This window comes from Electrophorus electricus, chromosome 4, assembly GCF_041902795.1.
Source record: "Electrophorus electricus isolate QZ-2024a chromosome 4, ASM4190279v1, whole genome shotgun sequence".
In the NCBI taxonomy this organism is placed as follows: Eukaryota; Metazoa; Chordata; class Actinopteri; order Gymnotiformes; family Gymnotidae; genus Electrophorus; species Electrophorus electricus.
Genome location: NC_137500.1, coordinates 13,473,133 through 13,492,500, shown reverse-complemented (window position 1 = coordinate 13,492,500; position 19,368 = coordinate 13,473,133). Strand labels below are relative to the sequence as shown.

Here is a 19,368-nt window from a genome sequence, read left to right as displayed (position 1 = left end):
CGATCATGAGAACGAATCCGCCGAAACAGAGGTAAAGGCCGTAGCGATGCGACAGACAGGTATACGTCTGCCGCTGCAGCAGTTTGAAGAAGGAACCGATCACCATGGCGTCGCTCGGCAATCCGCATCTCCACCTCCGCTCTCAGTTAAGGGCGAGCCATGCTCGTTCCAGCGCGGCCAAATCACTTAAAACGCGGACAGACGTGAGACGCGGACTCGATTCATTCTGTCGCCCGACCGTTGCAGGACTGATCACGACCCAAACATTGTACTTCCTCATTGGTGGTGACGACATAGTACAGGACAACGCGTCGACACAGTGGCTCCCTCTACCGACGATAGGTGTGTGTAAAAATAAGAGACCGCTCCAATTTTTTCCTTAAATCAGCATCTCCACATGTACAGATGCATTCCATTCAAGTGTTGAATCCCTTAAGTGACACACCTCATTCTACTTAATGAGATGCTGAATAGGTGATCACCTTAACAAAATTCTATTCTAATGAGCAACAGTATAAAAACCACTGCTGCAATCCTCACTATTCTCTTGTTATAGAACCAGTTGGATGGGAAAAGCAGTGCTAGGACTACCTAAAAAGTAAGTGTAGTCAAAATACAGCTACAGACCGTGCCAAAAGAGTTAAAAAGAAAGGTTCTTAATGAGGAAAAGAAGGGTCCAATTGTAGCTTTACTTGCACAGGGACACAATGAGCATCAGGTTGCTTCCATCTTGAAAATTTCCAAAACTGTGGTTCATAAGAACAAGGTCAAGCAGCAAACACATGGGACAACAACAGCTACAGACTCACAGAGTTTGAAAATGACTCTCTACTGACTGTGCTGATCACCACCTCATTCGAATATCACTTAACAACCGTAAGATGATGTCAAGTGACCTACAAAAAAATGGCATGCAGCAGCTGGGGTGAATTGCACAGCGAGGACAGTACGAAACAGGCTTCTGGAGGCAGGGCTGAAGTCGTGCAAAGCTAGAAACAAGCCCTTCATCAACGAGAAGCAAAGAAGAGTCAGACTGAAGTTTGCAAAAAAACATAAGGATTGGACCATAGAGGACTGGAGTAAGGTTATCTTCTCTGATGAGTGTAATTTTCAGCTTTGTCCATCACCTGGTCATGTAATGGTTAGACAGAGACTTGGAGAGGCCTACAAGCCAGAGTGTCTCGCACCCGCTGTGAAATTTGGTGCAGGATTGGTGATGATCTGGGGGTGTTTCAGCAAGGCTGGAATCAGGCAGATTTGTCTTTGTGAAGGAAACATGAATCAAGCCACTTACAAAACTGTGCTGGAAGAAAACTTGCTTCCTTCTGCTCTGACAATGTTCCCCAACTCTGATGATTGGTTTTTTCAACAGGACAATGCTCCATGGCACACAGCCAGGTCAATCAAAGTCTGAATGAAGGACCACCAGATCAAGACCCTATCATGGCCAGCCCAATCTCCAGACCTGAACCCCACTGAAAACCTCTGGAATGTGATCAAGCAGAAGATGGATGGTCACAAGCCATCAAACAAATCTGAGCTCTTGCTTAAAGTTACCCAACAGCAATGTGAAAGACTGGTGTAAAGCATGCCAAGACACAGGAAAGCTGTGATTACAAATCAGGGTTATTCTACCAAATATGGATTTCCTGACTCATCCTATGTTGAAATATCAGTACTGTGTTGTTTATAAATTAATATGAGCTGGTTTTCTTTTCTTTGCATTATTTGTGGTCTGAAATTTCTGTAACTGTATTTTCTGTATTTTTATCTGGAATTTAGAAGAAATGTTGCCAGTACTTTACAAAATAAAACAAAACTATATACACACACACACACACACACACACACACACACACGCACGCACAGAAAATGACAGGAGTTAAAGACCATTTACGCCATGTCATTTTAACAGGTTAATTAACATTACATTAGGCAATTTTAAATAGATTGTACACACGCTTTACATTATCCTATGTATTACTATATTACTATTATCTGCATGTTGAAAAATGTATTTGAACAAACCGGCGGACATTATAATGAACTAACAGAAGTGTATATAGTCCAGTCACTAGCTGTGCTGTTTTGTGACTGTACTCCTGTACAGCAGTGGCTAGGAGCTTAAAGTGCAGACCATCAGAATGTCTTTCATTTTTCTCTGGATAAGAGTGTCTGCCAAATGCCGTAAATGTACATTTTCATTTATATTGTGTGAACCGTACAGGAATCAAAGCCCCTTTTCTACATAAGCACCCTCTCTCAGTAGTTGGACAAACTAACGTAACACAAAACGTCCGAAAGGAAGAAGTATGAGTGCGACCCAAGGGCGAGCATATGCTAACGCTAATGTGATTGAAGGAGTAAAAAGGAAGAGGCTGCAGTCTGCACAAACATGTGACAGGCGTGTAGGTTTTAAGTCCCAGGTTATTCTGCAGACTGATAGCAGCCCAGATCCTGCAACGGTCGGACTGAACATTCTTCATGCTTATTCCACTTGGCTCTATCTCAGGGTGATGCAAATATATTTAAAAGACAATGGTTTGGTTCCTGGAAGGGGTGTGTTTTTTACCCACGTTTCTGGTCATTTGGTCATCATGCACTTTTATAATCAATTATCTAATTGCACTATTCCGCCGAGATGTCGATGTGATATTCCCCTATATAAGGTGAGTGATTTGATTCTTTTGATCATTCGATTCCTTCTCTAGTTTATGGAGGAAACTACACCGTTTGGGGTGTAACATAGTTTGTTTAGTTTACCATAAAATGTGCTATTGTGCTTCAAGTAAGGTGTCATTTAGGCACAGTCATTGTTTGTAACATGGTGAAGTTGTAACAGTTTTGCTAAACTTTCTTTAGTTTCGTTTTCAAGCGAAGACTCGATGTCTTGCTGGCAACCCTTTAACCCACAAAAAGGACGTGCATACAAATGTTCCAAAATGTCTCCGATCACATTAAAGTACATCCGATGTACTCCTTTTCAAAGAACAGTCTCTTAAAGACGTATGCAAAAAAAATCTCATTTAAAAATCCAGTAGAGACCGCTTATGGTTAATCATCAGACACCAAGAGATGAAGTTACCAAAGCTCTTGTACGGAGACAGTGGCTTACTTCTTCTTTCATACATAAATGACTGATAGACCAATTGGTGAGAAGCTTTTACTGAAAATGCGAATGGAAATCTCAGAAACGTTTAAAACACATGTAGCTGCCGTGTCGTTTGTTAGTGATACAGGGGCCGTCCCTCCGGAAAGCTGCTTGTTCAGCCTGATGGGAACAATCACAGCCTTTGCAGGTGGGAATGAATTGCGCATTAGTTTAATTACATTTACATTATTTACATTACATTTACATTACTTACCTCGTTCCTGGTAGAGAACATATTACTGACCCAACACACATTTTATAATTAACACACCAGACACACAGCTGCCTAAAGTATAATTTTGCTTCACTTTTTCTTCAATGGCTATCACAATAAGGAGTGAATTATGCAAGATGAATTGCATACCCAAAATGCTTCACACAAAAAACTGTTCACTGCTGTTATCTAATTGCTATTTTTTTTAAGGAAGAGCTGGTTAAAGTCTACCTTGAAATCAGCAGTGTTGTGTCTGTCAGTGGAAGAACTGTCCAAGATTATCACACAGTGCAGTTTTGGAACTTAGCAAATTCACTTTGCATGACTTGAGTGATGAGAAACTGCATGTGACCATAAAGGAAACCCCACTGTCACCAGATCTCAGAAGGGTGTTAGGAAATTGCAGTGTACAATGTGTTTATTTTCATATGTGTCTGGTTTAGATCAGAGGCTACATGTCATTTGCACTGGCTTAAGTAACCCTGGAATTTTTGATTCTGTAGTGGAGCAGTCCCACTTCTGTTTCTCAGAAAATGAAACAGCTCTCCCCCACAGAGCACAGCTGGAATGACAGCTGTCTCAAAGCAAATTCAGTCTAACAAGTCAACAAGGCAAAACCTCAAGGACCAGTTAGGACCAGTTAAAGGAATGAAACCTTTGTCTGCGCCAGGCATTTGCAGTGTTTTGCAACTGTATAATGTATATGTATTTCACTGTGTGACCATTTATAACTGATGTGCTCATATATCTAACAACCTCACTGGTTTCTTTTCTAGGGTTTGCCACTATGTTTGCCAGATATAAGTTTGTGCAGAGGCTGACTGAGAAAAGAGGTGGAGTACCTCCTGCTCTGAACGTGGCTACTCTGGTCGCTGCCATAGTCTCCTGTGTGGGCATGTGCACCGTGGCCACCTTTCAGGTGCATCTTGTTCCAGTTTCTCAGAGGCAGCGTGGAGATAAGATGAAACATTAGTGAACGTTTACTTGTGCGGATGCTTATGCTCTTGGTTGCCAGAACTAGCACTCTGTGCGAACGCTTCAACCCGCCAGCCACTTCATTATAACCTTGACCTTCGCACCTCGTCGTTAGTAACGCCTCTCTTATAGTTGCACATCGTAAGCAGGCAGTGTGCGGATGTTGCCAGGCACAATTTGTCAGCCTCCTGCGGCCATTCACCACCGATTGGTTTCTTGCCGCAAGGTCGGTGTTGATCAGTGATGAGTTGGGTCCAACACAGCATTAATATAACAATTGGTAGTGTCATGGTTGTGGAGCAAGCCCAAGTGTACCAGACACAACAGTTTCTGGGATTTTTAGAATTAAAAGCATCACTGCCGGGCCGAGAGTGGACTGCTGCCTACACATGGCGAGCCAACAGCTATCCTGTAGTCAGAAACTGACGGTCGATGAACCAAAGGATGGCTAATACACTGTTTGTGTTAAATTTGCATGTGAAGTGGCTGGTGTGTTTATCAAACCAACTGTGAGAAAGCTCACATCCATCTGTATATTTCTCTAATGTGCCATTTTAGGAAACAGAAGTTAGGATCGTACATGACTTGGGTGCGTTTTTCTTCTTCACTTCCGGAGTGGTTTACATCATCCTTCAGGCTGTAATCTCGTACTTGACTTACCCTTATGGATCTTCAAAGTGCATGTGTTGCATTCGCATCATCTTCGCCGTTGTAGCCTGCTTGGGAGTATTTCCAAGTATCCTTTATATTTTGCCCGTATCACCATTTCAAACAAAGACATTTCAGTTGGCTTCAGTAACATGAATATATTCAAACTATTTCATTTAGGCTGTGCTGAATTCAATGTATCTTCCTTAATATTCTGCAAGCTATAATTTGCACTTTACTTGTGAAAAAGCCCAAATTGCACTGGAACAAGGAAGACAAGGTTAAATATATTCACTTTCTAACAGTAGCTGAAGAACACTGTAGAACAGAGATGGGTACCTCTAACTGGAAAGCCTTTTTATTATGAAAGGCACTAAGGCAAAGAAAGGTACCAGATCACAGCAGAGCTGTGTGCATAGGTTTGGGTTAAGGTATGGCTTGAGCTGACCCGTGATGTTCTGTGTCTGTCCATCTCTAGGAATACACGCTCCATTTTGCGAGTGCTGTGAGTGAATGGACAGTGGCCTTCACGTTTGTCTTCTTTTTCTTCACATACATCCAGGAGTTCCAGGTTAGTTCATGGAACCAGTTTATAGCACTTACACCAGTACACTTGAACAGACTGCTGGAATTCAATGCAGGAACAAAGAAAACGAAAATGATTTGTCTTTTTCGGTTTAACCTTGAATAGATCTCGACTATTACAATATGCTTCCAAGCGAGGTATCATTGTGACTGAATCTCCTTCCTCTTTGTTCCCTACAGCTCTTCAATTTGAGGGTGGACACTGAATTAATAGAGTTTACTTGATTTCACCATTACACTATGACTGACCCAATTTATGTGTACTTTTGTACTAAGATGGTGTTGCCAGAGCGGTTATATTTTTCTCTAGACTTTATAACCATTTTACATATTATAAAGCCAAAACTGTAATCATCTCTCATTTGTAAATATATTTGTATAATTTGTATGCATTATTAAAATCACATAGGCAAATCACATTCTCAGCACGATGCTTACTCACCTAATGAGTATTACACTTTTACAATTTGACTGCAGAGCAAAGGTTTCAATTGATCCAGCAATAAACTAATGTTATGGCCTGACGTGCATGACTCATTTATGGTGAAATGAAAGCACATGATGTTATTGCTGGTTAATAACGACAGGGTTAAGTGGTCACCCTGCGGTTAGGTGAATCAGTCATTTATCCACACTCAGAACATGGAAAAGGATCATTTCAAAAGAGGGCTTACTTCTGCTCTAGAAGTTTAAAAGGTTACCAACATTTTTGAAAAACTACTAAAAACTGTACTTTGAAAGTATAGCACCCTGGAAGTAAAATCAATTAAAACATATTAACTTTACATTCAAATGTGACACCACACATTAAATAACATTGACGCATCATCTATAATTATGTAAATATATGTACCAACACTCATGAAAAATCAACAGATATCATTTCTTAATTTCCACAAAAAGGCCTTGCAATGAATATACAAAGGTCTGCGTCTGAACCATTTTAGGCCATTAGTCTTGTTCTCATCCCAAGAGGTATTCGTTCCACATTTTTCTTCTTTCAGAAATTAAAATGTTGTTTCATCACCCACTCTCTTGGCCTGAACATATCCCACAGCGTAGGAGACACATGGCTCTGCCTCAACCACATCTAAGGCACATCTAAAATCACTCCTATGCTATTAATAGTCCACAACAGGGGCGTGTGTACTGCCAGTACATTTACCCTGTATAGTGCTGAGCAGGTCTCATAACTGTGAGATTGGCCGTCCAATATAAAGTTCATGTCTGGCTGCAGAGGCGGGACCAATCAGTCGCTGAAAGATGATTCGCTGCCCGAGTTGTCATCATCTTGTTCTGCCACAGCCTTCTTGCCAAAATCTGGAACAGGAGCATCTGGCGAACTGGGGATATCATAAAGCACCTGTGTCAATAAGACTCAGGCAAATGCATTTAAACAGAATGCTCAAGAGGGCAACGGGGTAACAAGACAAACAGTGCAGGAAACACTCACTCTAAGAGACTTGGGTCCAAACCCTCAAGGATCATTTTAGTTTTTATTGCCATGATTGGAACACCCTTAGAATTGAAAGAAAATGGTATTGGTAATAAGCTTCAAGCCTCTTTCAACAATATGCCAACATATGCTAGCATGTGGTATGTAGTTATAAAAAGTGATAAATGCCATTACTATTAGTGAACAGCAATAAAAATAAAAAAAACCAGTGACCTACCACTTGAACCATTTTTAGATATCTGGCATATCGTGGGTCCTTGGCTATAGTCATCACATTCACAGCCACTGCCTTTGCCTTTTGCTCTTCAGGGCTCTCCTGCTGTTGTCTAGGACCACCCTGCAAATGGTTAAAAAAAAACAAAAACAAACAAACAAACAAACAAACAAACAAAAAACTGATAATGACATATGAACATAATTGAAAATCAAAACTAAACAGAAGAAGGAAAAAAAAAACATTGCAAGATGACGAAGCAATCTTTTGCAGAAATTGACTGGGTGATAAATGAATTTAGCTCAGCTGGATTTGCAACAGACTGTTGGCTTTGTTTTCTAGGTCAAACTTTGTGAAACGTATGAGTATGCATCATAAAGTTCGATTTGACTACTTGTCTAAACAACTTTTCAACTACTAACCCATGGGTTTATTCAGATGGCTGCTTATACATCTTTAAATCTTCTCATGTTGATCAAATGGCTAAGCCATGTCACCATTTCTGGAACACTGACATCTGTGCTCAGTTACATGCAATTCAACTGGACACTTTGTTAGTTACAGAAGAGTCAAAGGCATTTTTGGTGAGGCTGCCGTGTACCTCGGCGGGAGGAGAGGGACCACTGCCGGGCTCCGCTGCTGGCCCATTGGTCTCTGCAGAAGGCCTCTGAGCCAGTCCATCCACTGTCACATCCTCCAGCCCGGGAATTGAAGACAGCTTTAAAGCGATTACAAAAGGTAAATGGCTGACAGCCTGCAAACAGAATCGCTTCATCCATCACTGCAGCACTCAGAGCCATGCCGACCCACGGCGGAAACTACCTGACGTTGCTGCGTCCACCGGCAGTGCATGAACATTTTCATGCTGGTTGTGTTACTGAATGAATACATGTAAATGTCATTTCATTGCCAAACAAATTATTGTCTACTAATGCAGTAAAAGACACCAGCCTTCCTGCAATCCTCATTTGTGAATGAGTGACATGTCAGAGCTTTATTGCCTTTTGCAAGAGGAAGTGGAGTTACACTGGAATTCTTGTGTGTCTCACAGTGTCAGCTTTATAAAGAGCAGATAAAGAAAACAAATATTAAAAAGGAGTAAGTAATGGATAACAGGGCACATGCAAATTTAGCGGAGGTTCATTGATCTGATGAACCCAGCAGCAGGTCCCATCGAGGAAGTCTATGTGATGTTTTTTAATTAAACAACAACAATAATAATAATAATAATGGATAATAATAATAATAATAATAATAATAATAATAATCATATTATTATTACACTTTGTGAGTTTGGTCAGCTACCCATTTACCTTTGCTTCCAAGATGCTGAGCGTCGTTTCAATTTGCTGGATCCGTAATGATATTGTTGCAAGTTTCTACAATAAAACATATGCAACAAACCCACAGCAATAAGTACGCTGGTCTCGCTTTACGTCCAGTCTATTGCAAAGAGCACTGTTCTTCATTTATGTGTCAGAGTCGCCCCTGCTTCGTCTCGCCATTTAATTATTAGGTGTTAGAGCACGGAAAACTGCTTAGTATTACGCTAACTCATACTCTAGCTCAACGCGAGCTACTAATCCTTCTGAAAAAGGGGGGCTGTACTAATGCCCGCAAAAAGGCGAGACAAGGCCTCCTGTTCCTTCAACGCATAACTACATTTCTAAACCGGTTATTCTGAAGATTACAAAACAATGTTATTTGATTATGATGATGATGATGATGATGATGAGAGTCGTGGTATAAGTATCGTAAAGCCCGCCGCAGGTTAGCAGTATCCTCACATATTACAAGAAATGACTAGTTAACGTTAGCTGGCTAACTTACCTCCTCACAGACAGTGGAAAATCGGTTGAGAAACCGAACTGTGTGCACAAGGAACTGGTTGAGGAAAGCAACAATTCTTCTTTGCTGAATGGCTGGGACCTAACAGAAATACGCATCAAACAGCTGGGAATTAGATATAGGATAGATAGCAAGTCAGGTTCGCTAGTCGTTTGGCTTCATTTGCAAACCGTTTGTAAACAACTTGGAACAACGTCAACTCAAAGCAAACAACTCACTTTTGTCAGATCTACACCCGAGCCCACGATTGGCAATCCGTCCTCGTCCATGTCGGAGGTTTTAGACAAACAATAAAAATGTGGATACTTTGCAGTGTGCTAATGTGAAAATGCTTAGCTTAGCTTAGCTTAGCTAGTCAGATCATTAATGTGCTATATGAATCGGGCTGAATTTCTCTTCACGTGACTTTTGATGACACGTGACACTGCAGAAACGTGGAACGCCTGCTGTCTGTAGAAAACTCGATCGCATATTACATACATACATATATATATACATATATACACATATATATATATACACACACACACACACACACACACAATGTGCGTGTGTGAGGAGACTGCAGTGTACCTTAGTAGGATGCAGTTAGTAAAAATTGAAACACACCTAGACTATTGAACATAAGGCGACAGTATCAACCTCTGCCTGTCAGCAGTGAAGCATTTTCCCTCCTTATCCATTTTCTCTTGAAATACTAACATTTGTGCTTAACTCAGTTCATGTATTCAACAATAAGCATAATCCTGTCCCCCCTGACAAGTGCCTGCTTTACACTGCACTTTCTTACAGTCCAGTAGCAAAATAGACATTTTATTAAAAACACCTACCTTCTATCTACTTATACTGATCACTTAATTATATACTTTAGTTGGATTCATTTTTGTGTACAAGGACACAGTGTGACACCACCGTTCCATTTTGGGGAGCCAGCACTCAAAGCAGTGCAGCTGGGGTTTGTACATGTGAGATTTCGTACTGGAAAGAAACTAAAATAAAGTTTCTATCTATCTCTCTCTCTCTATCTAAATAAAAATATTAAAAGTACCTTATATGTATTTCAAAAAAAATTTCAGGAGTACACCTCCTACACAAAAACACAGTGCACACACTTAAAAATCATTTTTTAATTTGGGACGACTGGGTAAAAAATATCTATTCATGAACTCTAGTTGCACCCCAAGCTTTGATTTAAAAACACTTCAGGTAAAGACAGGTCTTCCAGTCATATGCTGATTTAGCCTTTGTCTTAGCCATTGAATCAAAATTTAAGAGCAAAGGGCTCTGATGACATCAGTTTAAAAGCATAAAAAGAACATCTAGAAAATGTGTACTGCACATGAAAAAGAGATGCTTTCAGCAAGACCAAGTGGGTCAAGTGTGTGTTTTTTTTCACACTCAAGGAACAGTAATGATGTGCGGCATGTCCCTCAGTCATCCAGGCTGAAGTCGAAAGGCTGGAAGTCAGAACGGACCCGTTTGGTCAGAGCCTCCTCCTCGTCTTTGCTGTATTTACACTCTCTCCAGTCTGACCGCGTTGGGATGTTCAAAACTGCCTCACTCGCCAGGACTTCCCTAAGGTGAACACATGCACATACCTACCTCAAAATGTTTGCAAAAGACCAATCTGTGCAACCATAAGGAACATGTTGATATGTTTATGACTGCATATTTTGGTGTGTACCTGCCAAACTGCAGTGGGAAGTTCTTCTTGATGCGGTAAAACAGCTTTTCTCCTGTGTCTAACTCCACGTAGAAGTATGGGGTTCCTGGTGGGGCGATCTTGGAGAGCAGAAGGCAGATAGCCAGTTCAAACCCTATACTGACAATCAATGGCAGCAAATCGCTCTGGTAGCACATATTTTGCTCTCTATCAGAAGTGACACACACCCCTACCTCAAAATGTTTGCACAAGTACACACAAATATGCTCAATAAATATGCCCCACCAGTCTAACTGACACATAGACTGCAACTCCTCATTCTGTGGATGAGCTGCTGGGGAACTGCCATCTGGCCCTTCGCTCCTGCGCTGTGTGTGTGTGCTGCAGGAGGGCCTGGGTCCAGCCCTGGAGGGCCAGGGGGCAGCAGAGTCTTGGGGGTTTCTGTCTCAAACACACCTGTCAAACCTGCTAATAAACTGAGGGGTTGAACCAGGTGTGTTTGAAGAGGGAAATCAAACTGTGTTGGACTTTGACAAGGTAGGAACAGTGCTGGACTCTCCTGGAGCAGTGGCTGTACTACCTGGACTCTCCTGGAGCAGTGGCTGTACTACCTGGACTCTCCTGGAGCAGTGGCTGTACTACCTGCTTGAGGTCTGTGTGCTCTGGGATCTCCATCAGCTCCATCTGCTGCTCCTGAGCCTGCACCATGAAGGCCTCTTTAATGTCCTCTGTACTGCACTGGTCCATGGGCACAGGCACCACCTGCCACCAGGGGGCGTAGACAGGGCAAATCACACGAAGCAGTAGCCGGTATCTCTATAGCCAGCTACGTTACATGCAAGACATTCTACTTCTGAAATGAACATGTGTCTCTACCATCCCAGCAATGAAAAACACCAGTCCCTCATCCCATTATGTTGTGAAGACCCTGACTGGAGCTCGGAATTATCCAGAGGGGGAAGAGCGGGTTTTGAGAAACCTCGTTTCCGCGCGAGACGATCGCACAAGGCGTCGCTCGCCGAGTGAGTGGTGGTCATCATCGGGATCGCGTCCCTCAGACTGCTGGTTCCTCAGGGCAGACGGTTGCCGTCCGCTCAGACTTAAACTGATGACTGATGGGTGTAATTGATCCTGTGTGCAGGGAGGGACTGGGGTCTCTCTGATCTCTGCCCCGCTGCGCGTGCGCTATAAGCCAGGACCAAACGCGTTCGTTTACGTGGCGCTGCTGGACTGACCCTGGGTCTCTACGGGTCCGCCCGTTTGGGCAGCGGCCACACGCAAGCCTGCCCGCTGCTCCTCCATGAGGCCCAACAGGGGAGTTAAAGGAAGACTTTCCGCTACCCAGACCAAACACTCCCTGTTCGAAGCACGCTCCAGCGGAAGAGCCGAGTTAGTGTAGCACATGCTTGAGAGCAGCACAATGAATCATAGCATTCGGATATCATTCTACTACTTAATAGGGAATATACAGGGAACGTAGGGGATTGAAACTGGCGGTCGACGTGTAGCACCTGCAGCTGGAGGTGCAGGCTGCGGTAGCTCCTCTCGAACAGCACGCAGCGCTGGCCGCGGCTCTCGTGGTACTTCCTGACAGCACTCTTGTACTTCTCCAGCTCTTCCACCACGTCGGAGGGCAGGTCCACCACGGACTGGTAGTGTCCGATGGGCAGCAGTAGCACGTGGTCTGGGGTGAGGCAGCCCTTGGCCACAGCCATGTAACACTGCAAGGCAAAGGCACTCTTGCTCACGCCAAACACCCAAAGCACTACGGAGCGCTAATGAAGTGGATCAGGTCTTTTGCGTGTTGTCAGACTCAGGGGCCCTACTTATCAAACGCCGGAGAGCGGGTCCTCGGAACTCACGTGTGTCCCAATACTGATGACCAGGTGCTTCTCCACCTCGGGACTGGCTAAGCAGAACCAGCAGGGTCCAGTAGGCTGAGCTGCTTGACACAGGAGAGTGCGTTATGGAGTGCAGATCTGCCTGTGCTGCACACAACGGCAATTCCAAGTGCTGTTCCCCAACCGGATCCCTGCCTGATATTCAACTACATCTACATCTGGTAGGCTTGTGTATTACTGTCTAGTAACACTAAGCCAGTGTAACTAACTTGTCAAGATGAACGTGTTTATTCCGTCCAAGGGGCTTCATCAGTTCAGTGTGCGTGTGAAAATATGCATTTAAATGTGTGTGTGAGATTCACAGCTATGTGTCATGAAACATGTCAAGATATACCACAGCCACTCGAGTGTAGAGGTGTAAACTGATGCGAAACTGCAAACATCTGAGTAACTGCCACTGCACCCCTAATTCAGAGAGGCTTGTTTCAGCTTGGCATAGATGGCCTTCACGCCTCTTTCAGTATAAATGTCTCTTTATATAGTCTACCAAAAATGACTAACCCCTATCGACTAGGCTATGAGAGAGTAAACTCCATCAAAGTCAATCAGAGCACATCTCACTGTAACCGATAGCAGGGCGGGTTTGACTCACGGGGCCTGCGGGGCTGTTTCGGCTGGCCGGCTGCCTCCCGATCCGACTGCCTCTTCCTCCCCGCGCCGTGCTGCTGCTCGGAGCAGAAATGCTGTTGCCGCTGTTGCTGCGGTTTCTTCTTCTGGCCCAGGTCGAAGAAGAACTGAGACGGAGGCTCCTCCTGCTGCTCAACACGTAGTGGGACATTAACGCCAACGAGCTACGCAGACGGGCCGATGTAAGGGTGTCTCAAAAGTAAGGTGCGGTACAAACGTGCGTCACAGCAGGAGGAAACCCAAGTTCTTAAACCGCATCACACACCTGGACAATCAGATTAGCGAAAAGCACAAACCTCATCGGCAGCTGCAGAGGGAGGGAGCGTCTCCTTTCTGCCCTCTTTAAGGGCTTTCCTGTAAGGGCTCTCTGTGACATCCTGAGGCTGTTTTACCAACTCTGCAGGGTCCATATTCTTCATTGGGACGATGTTAAATGCATACAAATACTAAGAGAACGAACACACACACAAAAAAAAAAACCAAACAAACAAACATGAATTCCAGTCCCTGTGCCTCGCATCTTGGATTTACCGAACAGTGCGACCACACACAACAGTGGCAGAGGTCCTACCTTTTTCTTACCAGGGTTGTTAACTGCTGCCAATGCAATAAATCTACTAACATGCTGTGCATTCTCTTGTAGAACCACATGGTTTCTGTACAAACATAAATGAAACAAAACTTGTCAGGGGTGGAAATGTGTACAACTAAAGCAGAAATATTTTAGATTTGTATTCTATTCCATCCAGTAAGGTTTAAATAAATGTCTGAAGTTGCATGAAGTCAGACCTGTATGGCAGTCGCTCATAGTAAGCCCCTTCCAAAGCTGCAAAGTGATAACGAGGCTTCAGCTTTTCTGCAAGATTAGCGATGGAGGAAACGCCACAAAACTTTATATCAATTTCCTAAACACACCCAGACACAAAAGAAAGACAGGCATCTTTGGTAAGGCTGGTACAGGAGTAACATTAAAGGAATAAGGGTGTTTACCTTCAAAGGTATTTTGGTTAATTTATTTAGCATTCAGAGTAGTTTATGCTTTTAGGATATGTATTGTAAATTGCTTGGCTTTTTAGAACCAAAATCAATTTCCCATAAACACAGGGCACCATTTTCGGGCTAAATTTGTGCAGTCCATAACTAAAACCAAGCATTTGAAACAACAAAAACACCCTAAATAATGTTGAACTACTCTGAAGGATAAACAAAATATGTTTTTATTAGGCTTAATGCTGGAGTTATCAATGTTTTTTAGGCAGGCGGTACTTGCCGGGTTATTCCCATACTGCCACACTCCCCGAGGCCACTGTGAGGTCAAGAGGATGTCAACCCCTTTAAATTTGGAATTGGACATGAGCGGAGTAACCAGGGCTGTGAGATCTTTTGAGGTAAAGCAGTGTGCAGGTGCAGGATCCTGTTGGGCCTCTCTGCCACTGACATATGCAATCTGGAGGCCAGAAGCCCCTGTGAAAATACCCCTCCGCCCTAAAAAAAATAAATTAATCAATTCCGGTCCAGGAGTAATCACCAAAACACCTTTGTAAAGTTTAATGATATCAGTAAGAAAAAAAGATTCGCACCTAAATATATGATATTTTCGGCCAATTCACAACCATCAGAGCTGGGGAAATATTTCACGGTGTCTTGACTGGCGGCCCCCAGTATGTATGTATGGATAGGCGCTAAGTAAGTAAACCACAAGACAAGCCAACACCGCTGTAAACAGCCACGTTTAATGGCATGCAAATCAGCTCTTCAACTTCTTAAAACAGTTAGATAGCGACCTTTCTTAGCGCCAGACTGGTATGTCTCCCATTCCGCTGCAGCCTCAGGAGACGTGCCAAAGAAATCACCCGCGCAGAGCAACACCTGTGAGAGGAAATCACCCGCGCAGAGCGGCACCTGTGAGAGGAACGGCCTTTACGCCGAGGTATCTATCTTGGTTACGTACATACTCACATCAAACTCCCCGCTCTTTCTTTGTATCGCGTTCACTCGGTTGAACAGAGCGGTGATTTTACCTTCCACGTCACCACAAGCGAGGCTAAAGCAAGAGAAACGGCGACAAAACAAATAAGAAACGCACGTTACACGAGCAGCACGTGGTTTTATTTAAAGCGGAGCGTCATGAGGCGCGAGCTCCAAACGTCTCTCGCAAAAGCGGGCAAAACGAGGTGAACGCGGTTCACAAACTAGATATAAACTTACACTCTCAAAGGCTTCTCCCCCATGCCGTCAAAAAGAATGCCGATTTAATATGGTACGATTTGCACAGCTACTGATTAAGGCTAACCGGCTAGCTGTTTTTAATTTGTTTGTGAAAAAACATAGCTAGTTGTCCGCGAACAAAATAAACCCCAACAAAACAGGAGCACGAATAACTTGACCGGACCGTATGGGGGATAATGCTGCATCAATATAGCCACTTAAACAGGGCTTCAAATTTGAAAATAACGTCTATAAAAACGTGACTAAATATTTAAAGGTTCGTGTAGGGTTGATTACAGGTCTATGTTGAGATTATTAGCTATTTTAGCTATGGAGAAATATTTTCCACCCGAAATAAATATTTGAACGGACCGACATATTGCAGAACCCTGCTAGTTCGCATTTAAAGTGAGAGTCTGTTGAAGGTTTATTGGTGGGGTACGCAATTTATTCATTTAATAATTTTATGTTTTTAATGCAAAAAGAAAAAAAACACATAAAAGTTAAAATAAACCAACAAATAAATAAAAGGTCTGCGCAAAAAAAAAGGTGATGAGGTGTGACGTGAGCACTGACACACCAAAACAGGAAATAAGGTGGATTCTGCTCAGTGGGTTGAGAATGAAAAATGTAGCCAGATAGCAATGTTTTTAAAGTTATCTTAGGTCTGATCAAATGGATGGTTCTTACAACCAATGGGGCAGACAAAACACAAACTACATGACTTGTTATATGGAGATAATTAAAATAGAATAATTTGCTAGCAAGCTATATTAAACTATATGTATATATTATATAGCTAACATGTTCAAAGTTTTTGTTAACATATTTTGCAAATGCCATGCTTATTTATTCTGTTTCTGACTTAATGTTTGCCTGCTTGAGTTCATTTTCAAAGCGGAGTCGGCTCTGAATCGATGGGCTAAACATTTCCATATATAGGCTTCGGAACAGCAGACCAATGGAAATGTTAACGGCAACATAATCCATAGCTACATCGGCCTCCAGTAAATACGTTTCATGCCAAAACCTAAACTACCGCGGTACCAAAGGCAACCATGTCATCGCCTGAACAAATTATTGAGATTGTTATGGATGACAAAACATATAACGTGAGTAAGACCAAATTAATTGAGAAAAGCGATTACTTCCGCGCCTTATACAGCTCTGGGATGCGGGAGTCGGGAGAAGCTTCTGTTCAGCTGCAGGGTCTAAGTGTCTCAGGCCTGGAGCTGGTCCTTGAGTTCATCAACACTTCCAAAGTTCAGGTTGTTAACGAAACACTGGAGGACCTGATCGAAACAGCATCCTTTTTACAAGTGACATCCATTTTAAAACTTCTCCTTTCCGAAATCCGACTAGATAATTGTGTCGAGCTCTTCAAGCTCTCTGAAATCTATGGAACGCATGATCTGCGGACCGCTTGCCTCAAGTTTATGGCTTGCTACTACCACCCGATGCTGCGCAGGCCAGAGTTTCAGGTGTTGCCAGCTCCGTTGCGAGAGCAGGTCAGAGAAATGCGCATGAGAGGCACGGCCACTTTGGTGGCAATAGGAGACTTCATGGGTACCTGTCTGGACCTAGCCGAACAGGACGAACCGTGGTCCATGTTGCGATACGGGGAACTAGAGCGGCGCTGGAAGCCACTGGCCAACAACCTGCCCCCGGACATGGTCAATGTCAGAGGATATGGCTCTGCAGTGCTGGATAACTACCTTTTCATCGTCGGCGGGTACAGAATGACGAGTCAAGAAATTTCTGCCGGACATTGCTACAATCCCTGCAGAAATGAATGGAATCATATATCGTCTTTGAACCAGAAAAGGTATTTATATCAGCGTATACACAGAGGGCAGGCCTAACTGCAGTGTCCTTTAAGTGTTACTCTGTCTGACCCCTACATGCTGTGTTTGTGCCCAGGGCTAACTTTAAGCTGGTGGCAGTGAGTGGGAAGCTGTTTGCTGTGGGGGGGCATTGTTTAGGTACAGTGGAGTGCTACAGTCCTGAGCAGGATGGATGGACCTGCGTTTCGTCCATGCCTGACCCTCTGGCTGAGTTCTCAGCCTGCGAATGCCAAGGCATGATCTATGTCATGGGAGGCTACACAGCCAGAGGTGCGTGCACAGACTTATATGCATGCACACACTCAAACCCATTCAAATGTACATGTACACGTGTGCTCGTACACACACACTGCACGCGCATACACACACACTCAGGAGATAGTGTTGTGATGATACAGAGAAAGTAGATGACAGTGTAATAAACTGAATATTGTAGCTATTTTTCTTTGCACATCATAGTCAATCAGAGTCTTTTGCAGTTCAATTTTCAGTTCAAAGTAAAAGACACAGAATGAAAATGTAAAACAGACTAAAAAAAGAAAATTCACAAAAGCACAAGCTGTGCTTGTTAAAGAAGAAATGCACTTTGTGCTTTTAGTGCATTTTCCTCTACTGGGAGTTGCATGTAGGTGTGGAGAACGAAAACTGTCATTCCCTCTAGCAGACAGGAACACTAACGTCCTGCGCTACTGCCCCACCTCCGACACGTGGTCCGTGTTCCACACGTGCTCGGCCCACGTGCGCAAGCAGCAGATGCTGTCGGTGGAGGACACCATCTACCTGGTGGGCGGCTACACGCACGAGCTCGAGTGTGCGACGGACGGGCAGCGGCGGGCCAGTCACGCAGAGGACATGCTGACCGTGCAGTCCTACAACGTGCGCACAGGCGAGTGGCTGCAGCTCAAGGAGAACACGTCCAAGTCGGGCCTGAACCTCACGTGCGCGCTCCACAACGACGGCATCTACATCATGAGCCGCGACGTGGGTCTGCCCACCAGCCTCGAGCACCGCGTCTTCCTCAAGTACAACATCTTCAGCGACGCCTGGGAGGCGTTCCGCCGCTTCCCCGCCCTGGGCCAGAACATGCTGCTCTGCTCACTCTACCTGCCTGATGTCCTGTGAGCCCATCCTGAAGGGCCTGTTGCTTCGGAGAACGCCCGTCAGATGTGGTCTCATTCTGGGGGGTCAGGAGGTAGACGGGTGAAAGGTCACCCGCAAACATCAAAGGCCAAAGGCTCAATCGTTTACTTTAGTGACCAATTAACAATACACTATACCTCAGTTAGCGTCACTATAACAGCATGTCGTTGAGGTACACTTGCATCTAAGAGCAGGGCTTGTGTCGTGTGGAAATACTATGGGAGCAAGTGCATTGTTGAAACTTGCACAAACAATACTAATGCCAATGCATGTCTTTACTTCTGTATTACCAGTACAGAATATATAAATGTACTACTGATGCACAAGATGTTTGGCAGCAAAAGGCTTTGGTTTTACATGGCCGTAATCATGACAGAACACCAAGTGTGTGATCAGAAAGCATTAATAGTCTTATCTATTGCTTAAGCATATCATTAAACTTATATAATAAACTCTTTATTGTCTGCAATTTTAGCACCACTGGTTGTCAAAAGACAGTCAAGGGTTTTGCAGGCATGAAACTCAAATACAGCCATGCTTGACCAAGACAGCTGTGATATTACTGTAAGTGAGACTGGACAGGGGACCTGAGTAGCAGAAGAAGAGAAGAAGGGATTAAAATTAGAATGAAAAAGATGACTGTCCTGAATGTCTGTGGTTTTTGTTGTTTTGTTTTGTTTTGTTTTTTAAACTTGGTTTTATGAGCCTATGTGACAGATTGAATATTCCCCTGGATGCCTTTCAAATGCAACTTTTTAAGTTCACTAAAATATTCAGGGGAAGCATATAAGTAGCCTCTTTATTTGTCTGTTTTAGTTTAATTTCAATAAAAACAAGCTGTTACACTGTCTATATCTTTTAAGACACCGTTCTTCAGGCAATCAAACGTAAGCA

At 43.5% G+C, this 19,368-nt stretch overlaps 5 protein-coding genes across 10 annotated transcripts in view; 2 read left to right on the top strand and 3 right to left on the bottom strand.

Moving 5' to 3' along the window:
* gnptab (N-acetylglucosamine-1-phosphate transferase subunits alpha and beta) overlaps positions 1-280 on the bottom strand; it is a 15,298-nt gene extending 15,018 nt beyond the window's left edge. For 3 of the 4 annotated variants that reach the window (XM_035520228.2, XM_081712518.1, XM_081712517.1), the window contains exon 1: positions 1-278. This exon is cut by the window's left edge and continues 23 nt beyond it. In XM_035520228.2, the coding sequence (XP_035376121.2) occupies positions 1-106 (106 nt within the window). In that variant the 5' untranslated portion in view covers positions 107-278. The other variant, XM_081712519.1, reaches the window with a different exon arrangement.
* Positions 281-2,375: 2,095 nt separating this feature from the next.
* Positions 2,376-6,097, top strand: dram1 (DNA-damage regulated autophagy modulator 1). Of its 2 annotated transcripts, none has more exons than XR_014123193.1 (7): positions 2,376-2,669; positions 3,232-3,299; positions 4,142-4,284; positions 4,899-5,076; positions 5,210-5,376; positions 5,467-5,559; positions 5,754-5,771. XR_014123193.1 is itself a non-coding variant. In XM_027027017.3 (7 exons), exons 1-7 carry the CDS (start codon positions 2,539-2,541, stop codon positions 5,796-5,798), a joined length of 717 nt encoding a protein of 238 aa, XP_026882818.2. In that variant the 5' UTR covers positions 2,378-2,538; the 3' UTR covers positions 5,799-6,097. The 2 variants fall into 2 exon arrangements, 1 of the variants encoding a protein (XP_026882818.2); XM_027027017.3 differs by having other exon boundaries at positions 2,378-2,669; positions 5,210-5,268; positions 5,754-6,097.
* A 288-nt stretch (positions 6,098-6,385) lies between these two features.
* Positions 6,386-9,507, bottom strand: washc3 (WASH complex subunit 3). Its single transcript, XM_027027016.3, has 7 exons — positions 9,310-9,507; positions 9,074-9,172; positions 8,557-8,622; positions 7,845-7,961; positions 7,247-7,366; positions 7,027-7,091; positions 6,386-6,916 (listed from the first exon to the last, which is right to left on the bottom strand). Exons 1-7 carry the CDS (start codon positions 9,358-9,360, stop codon positions 6,823-6,825), a joined length of 612 nt encoding a protein of 203 aa, XP_026882817.2. The 5' UTR covers positions 9,361-9,507; the 3' UTR covers positions 6,386-6,822.
* A 696-nt stretch (positions 9,508-10,203) lies between these two features.
* On the bottom strand, positions 10,204-15,814 carry cwf19l1 (CWF19 like cell cycle control factor 1). 2 transcript variants are annotated; one of them, XM_035523805.2, is made up of 14 exons: positions 15,491-15,814; positions 15,242-15,326; positions 15,067-15,151; positions 14,863-14,964; positions 14,553-14,767; positions 14,072-14,187; positions 13,854-13,938; positions 13,579-13,728; positions 13,248-13,410; positions 12,617-12,696; positions 12,266-12,475; positions 11,397-11,516; positions 10,776-10,873; positions 10,204-10,666 (listed from the first exon to the last, which is right to left on the bottom strand). In XM_035523805.2, the coding sequence occupies exons 1-14, from the start codon at positions 15,511-15,513 to the stop codon at positions 10,522-10,524; spliced, it is 1,677 nt and encodes a 558-aa protein (XP_035379698.2). In that variant the 5' UTR covers positions 15,514-15,814; the 3' UTR covers positions 10,204-10,521. The 2 variants fall into 2 exon arrangements, with proteins under 2 accessions (XP_035379698.2, XP_081568622.1); XM_081712496.1 differs by lacking the exons at positions 14,863-14,964; positions 15,067-15,151; positions 15,242-15,326; positions 15,491-15,814 and having other exon boundaries at positions 13,865-13,938; positions 14,553-14,692.
* Positions 15,815-16,069: 255 nt separating this feature from the next.
* Positions 16,070-19,324, top strand: klhl42 (kelch-like family, member 42). Its single transcript, XM_027026974.3, has 3 exons — positions 16,070-17,315; positions 17,411-17,604; positions 17,999-19,324. The coding sequence occupies exons 1-3, from the start codon at positions 16,549-16,551 to the stop codon at positions 18,454-18,456; spliced, it is 1,419 nt and encodes a 472-aa protein (XP_026882775.2). The 5' UTR covers positions 16,070-16,548; the 3' UTR covers positions 18,457-19,324.
* Positions 19,325-19,368: the final 44 nt, after the last annotated feature.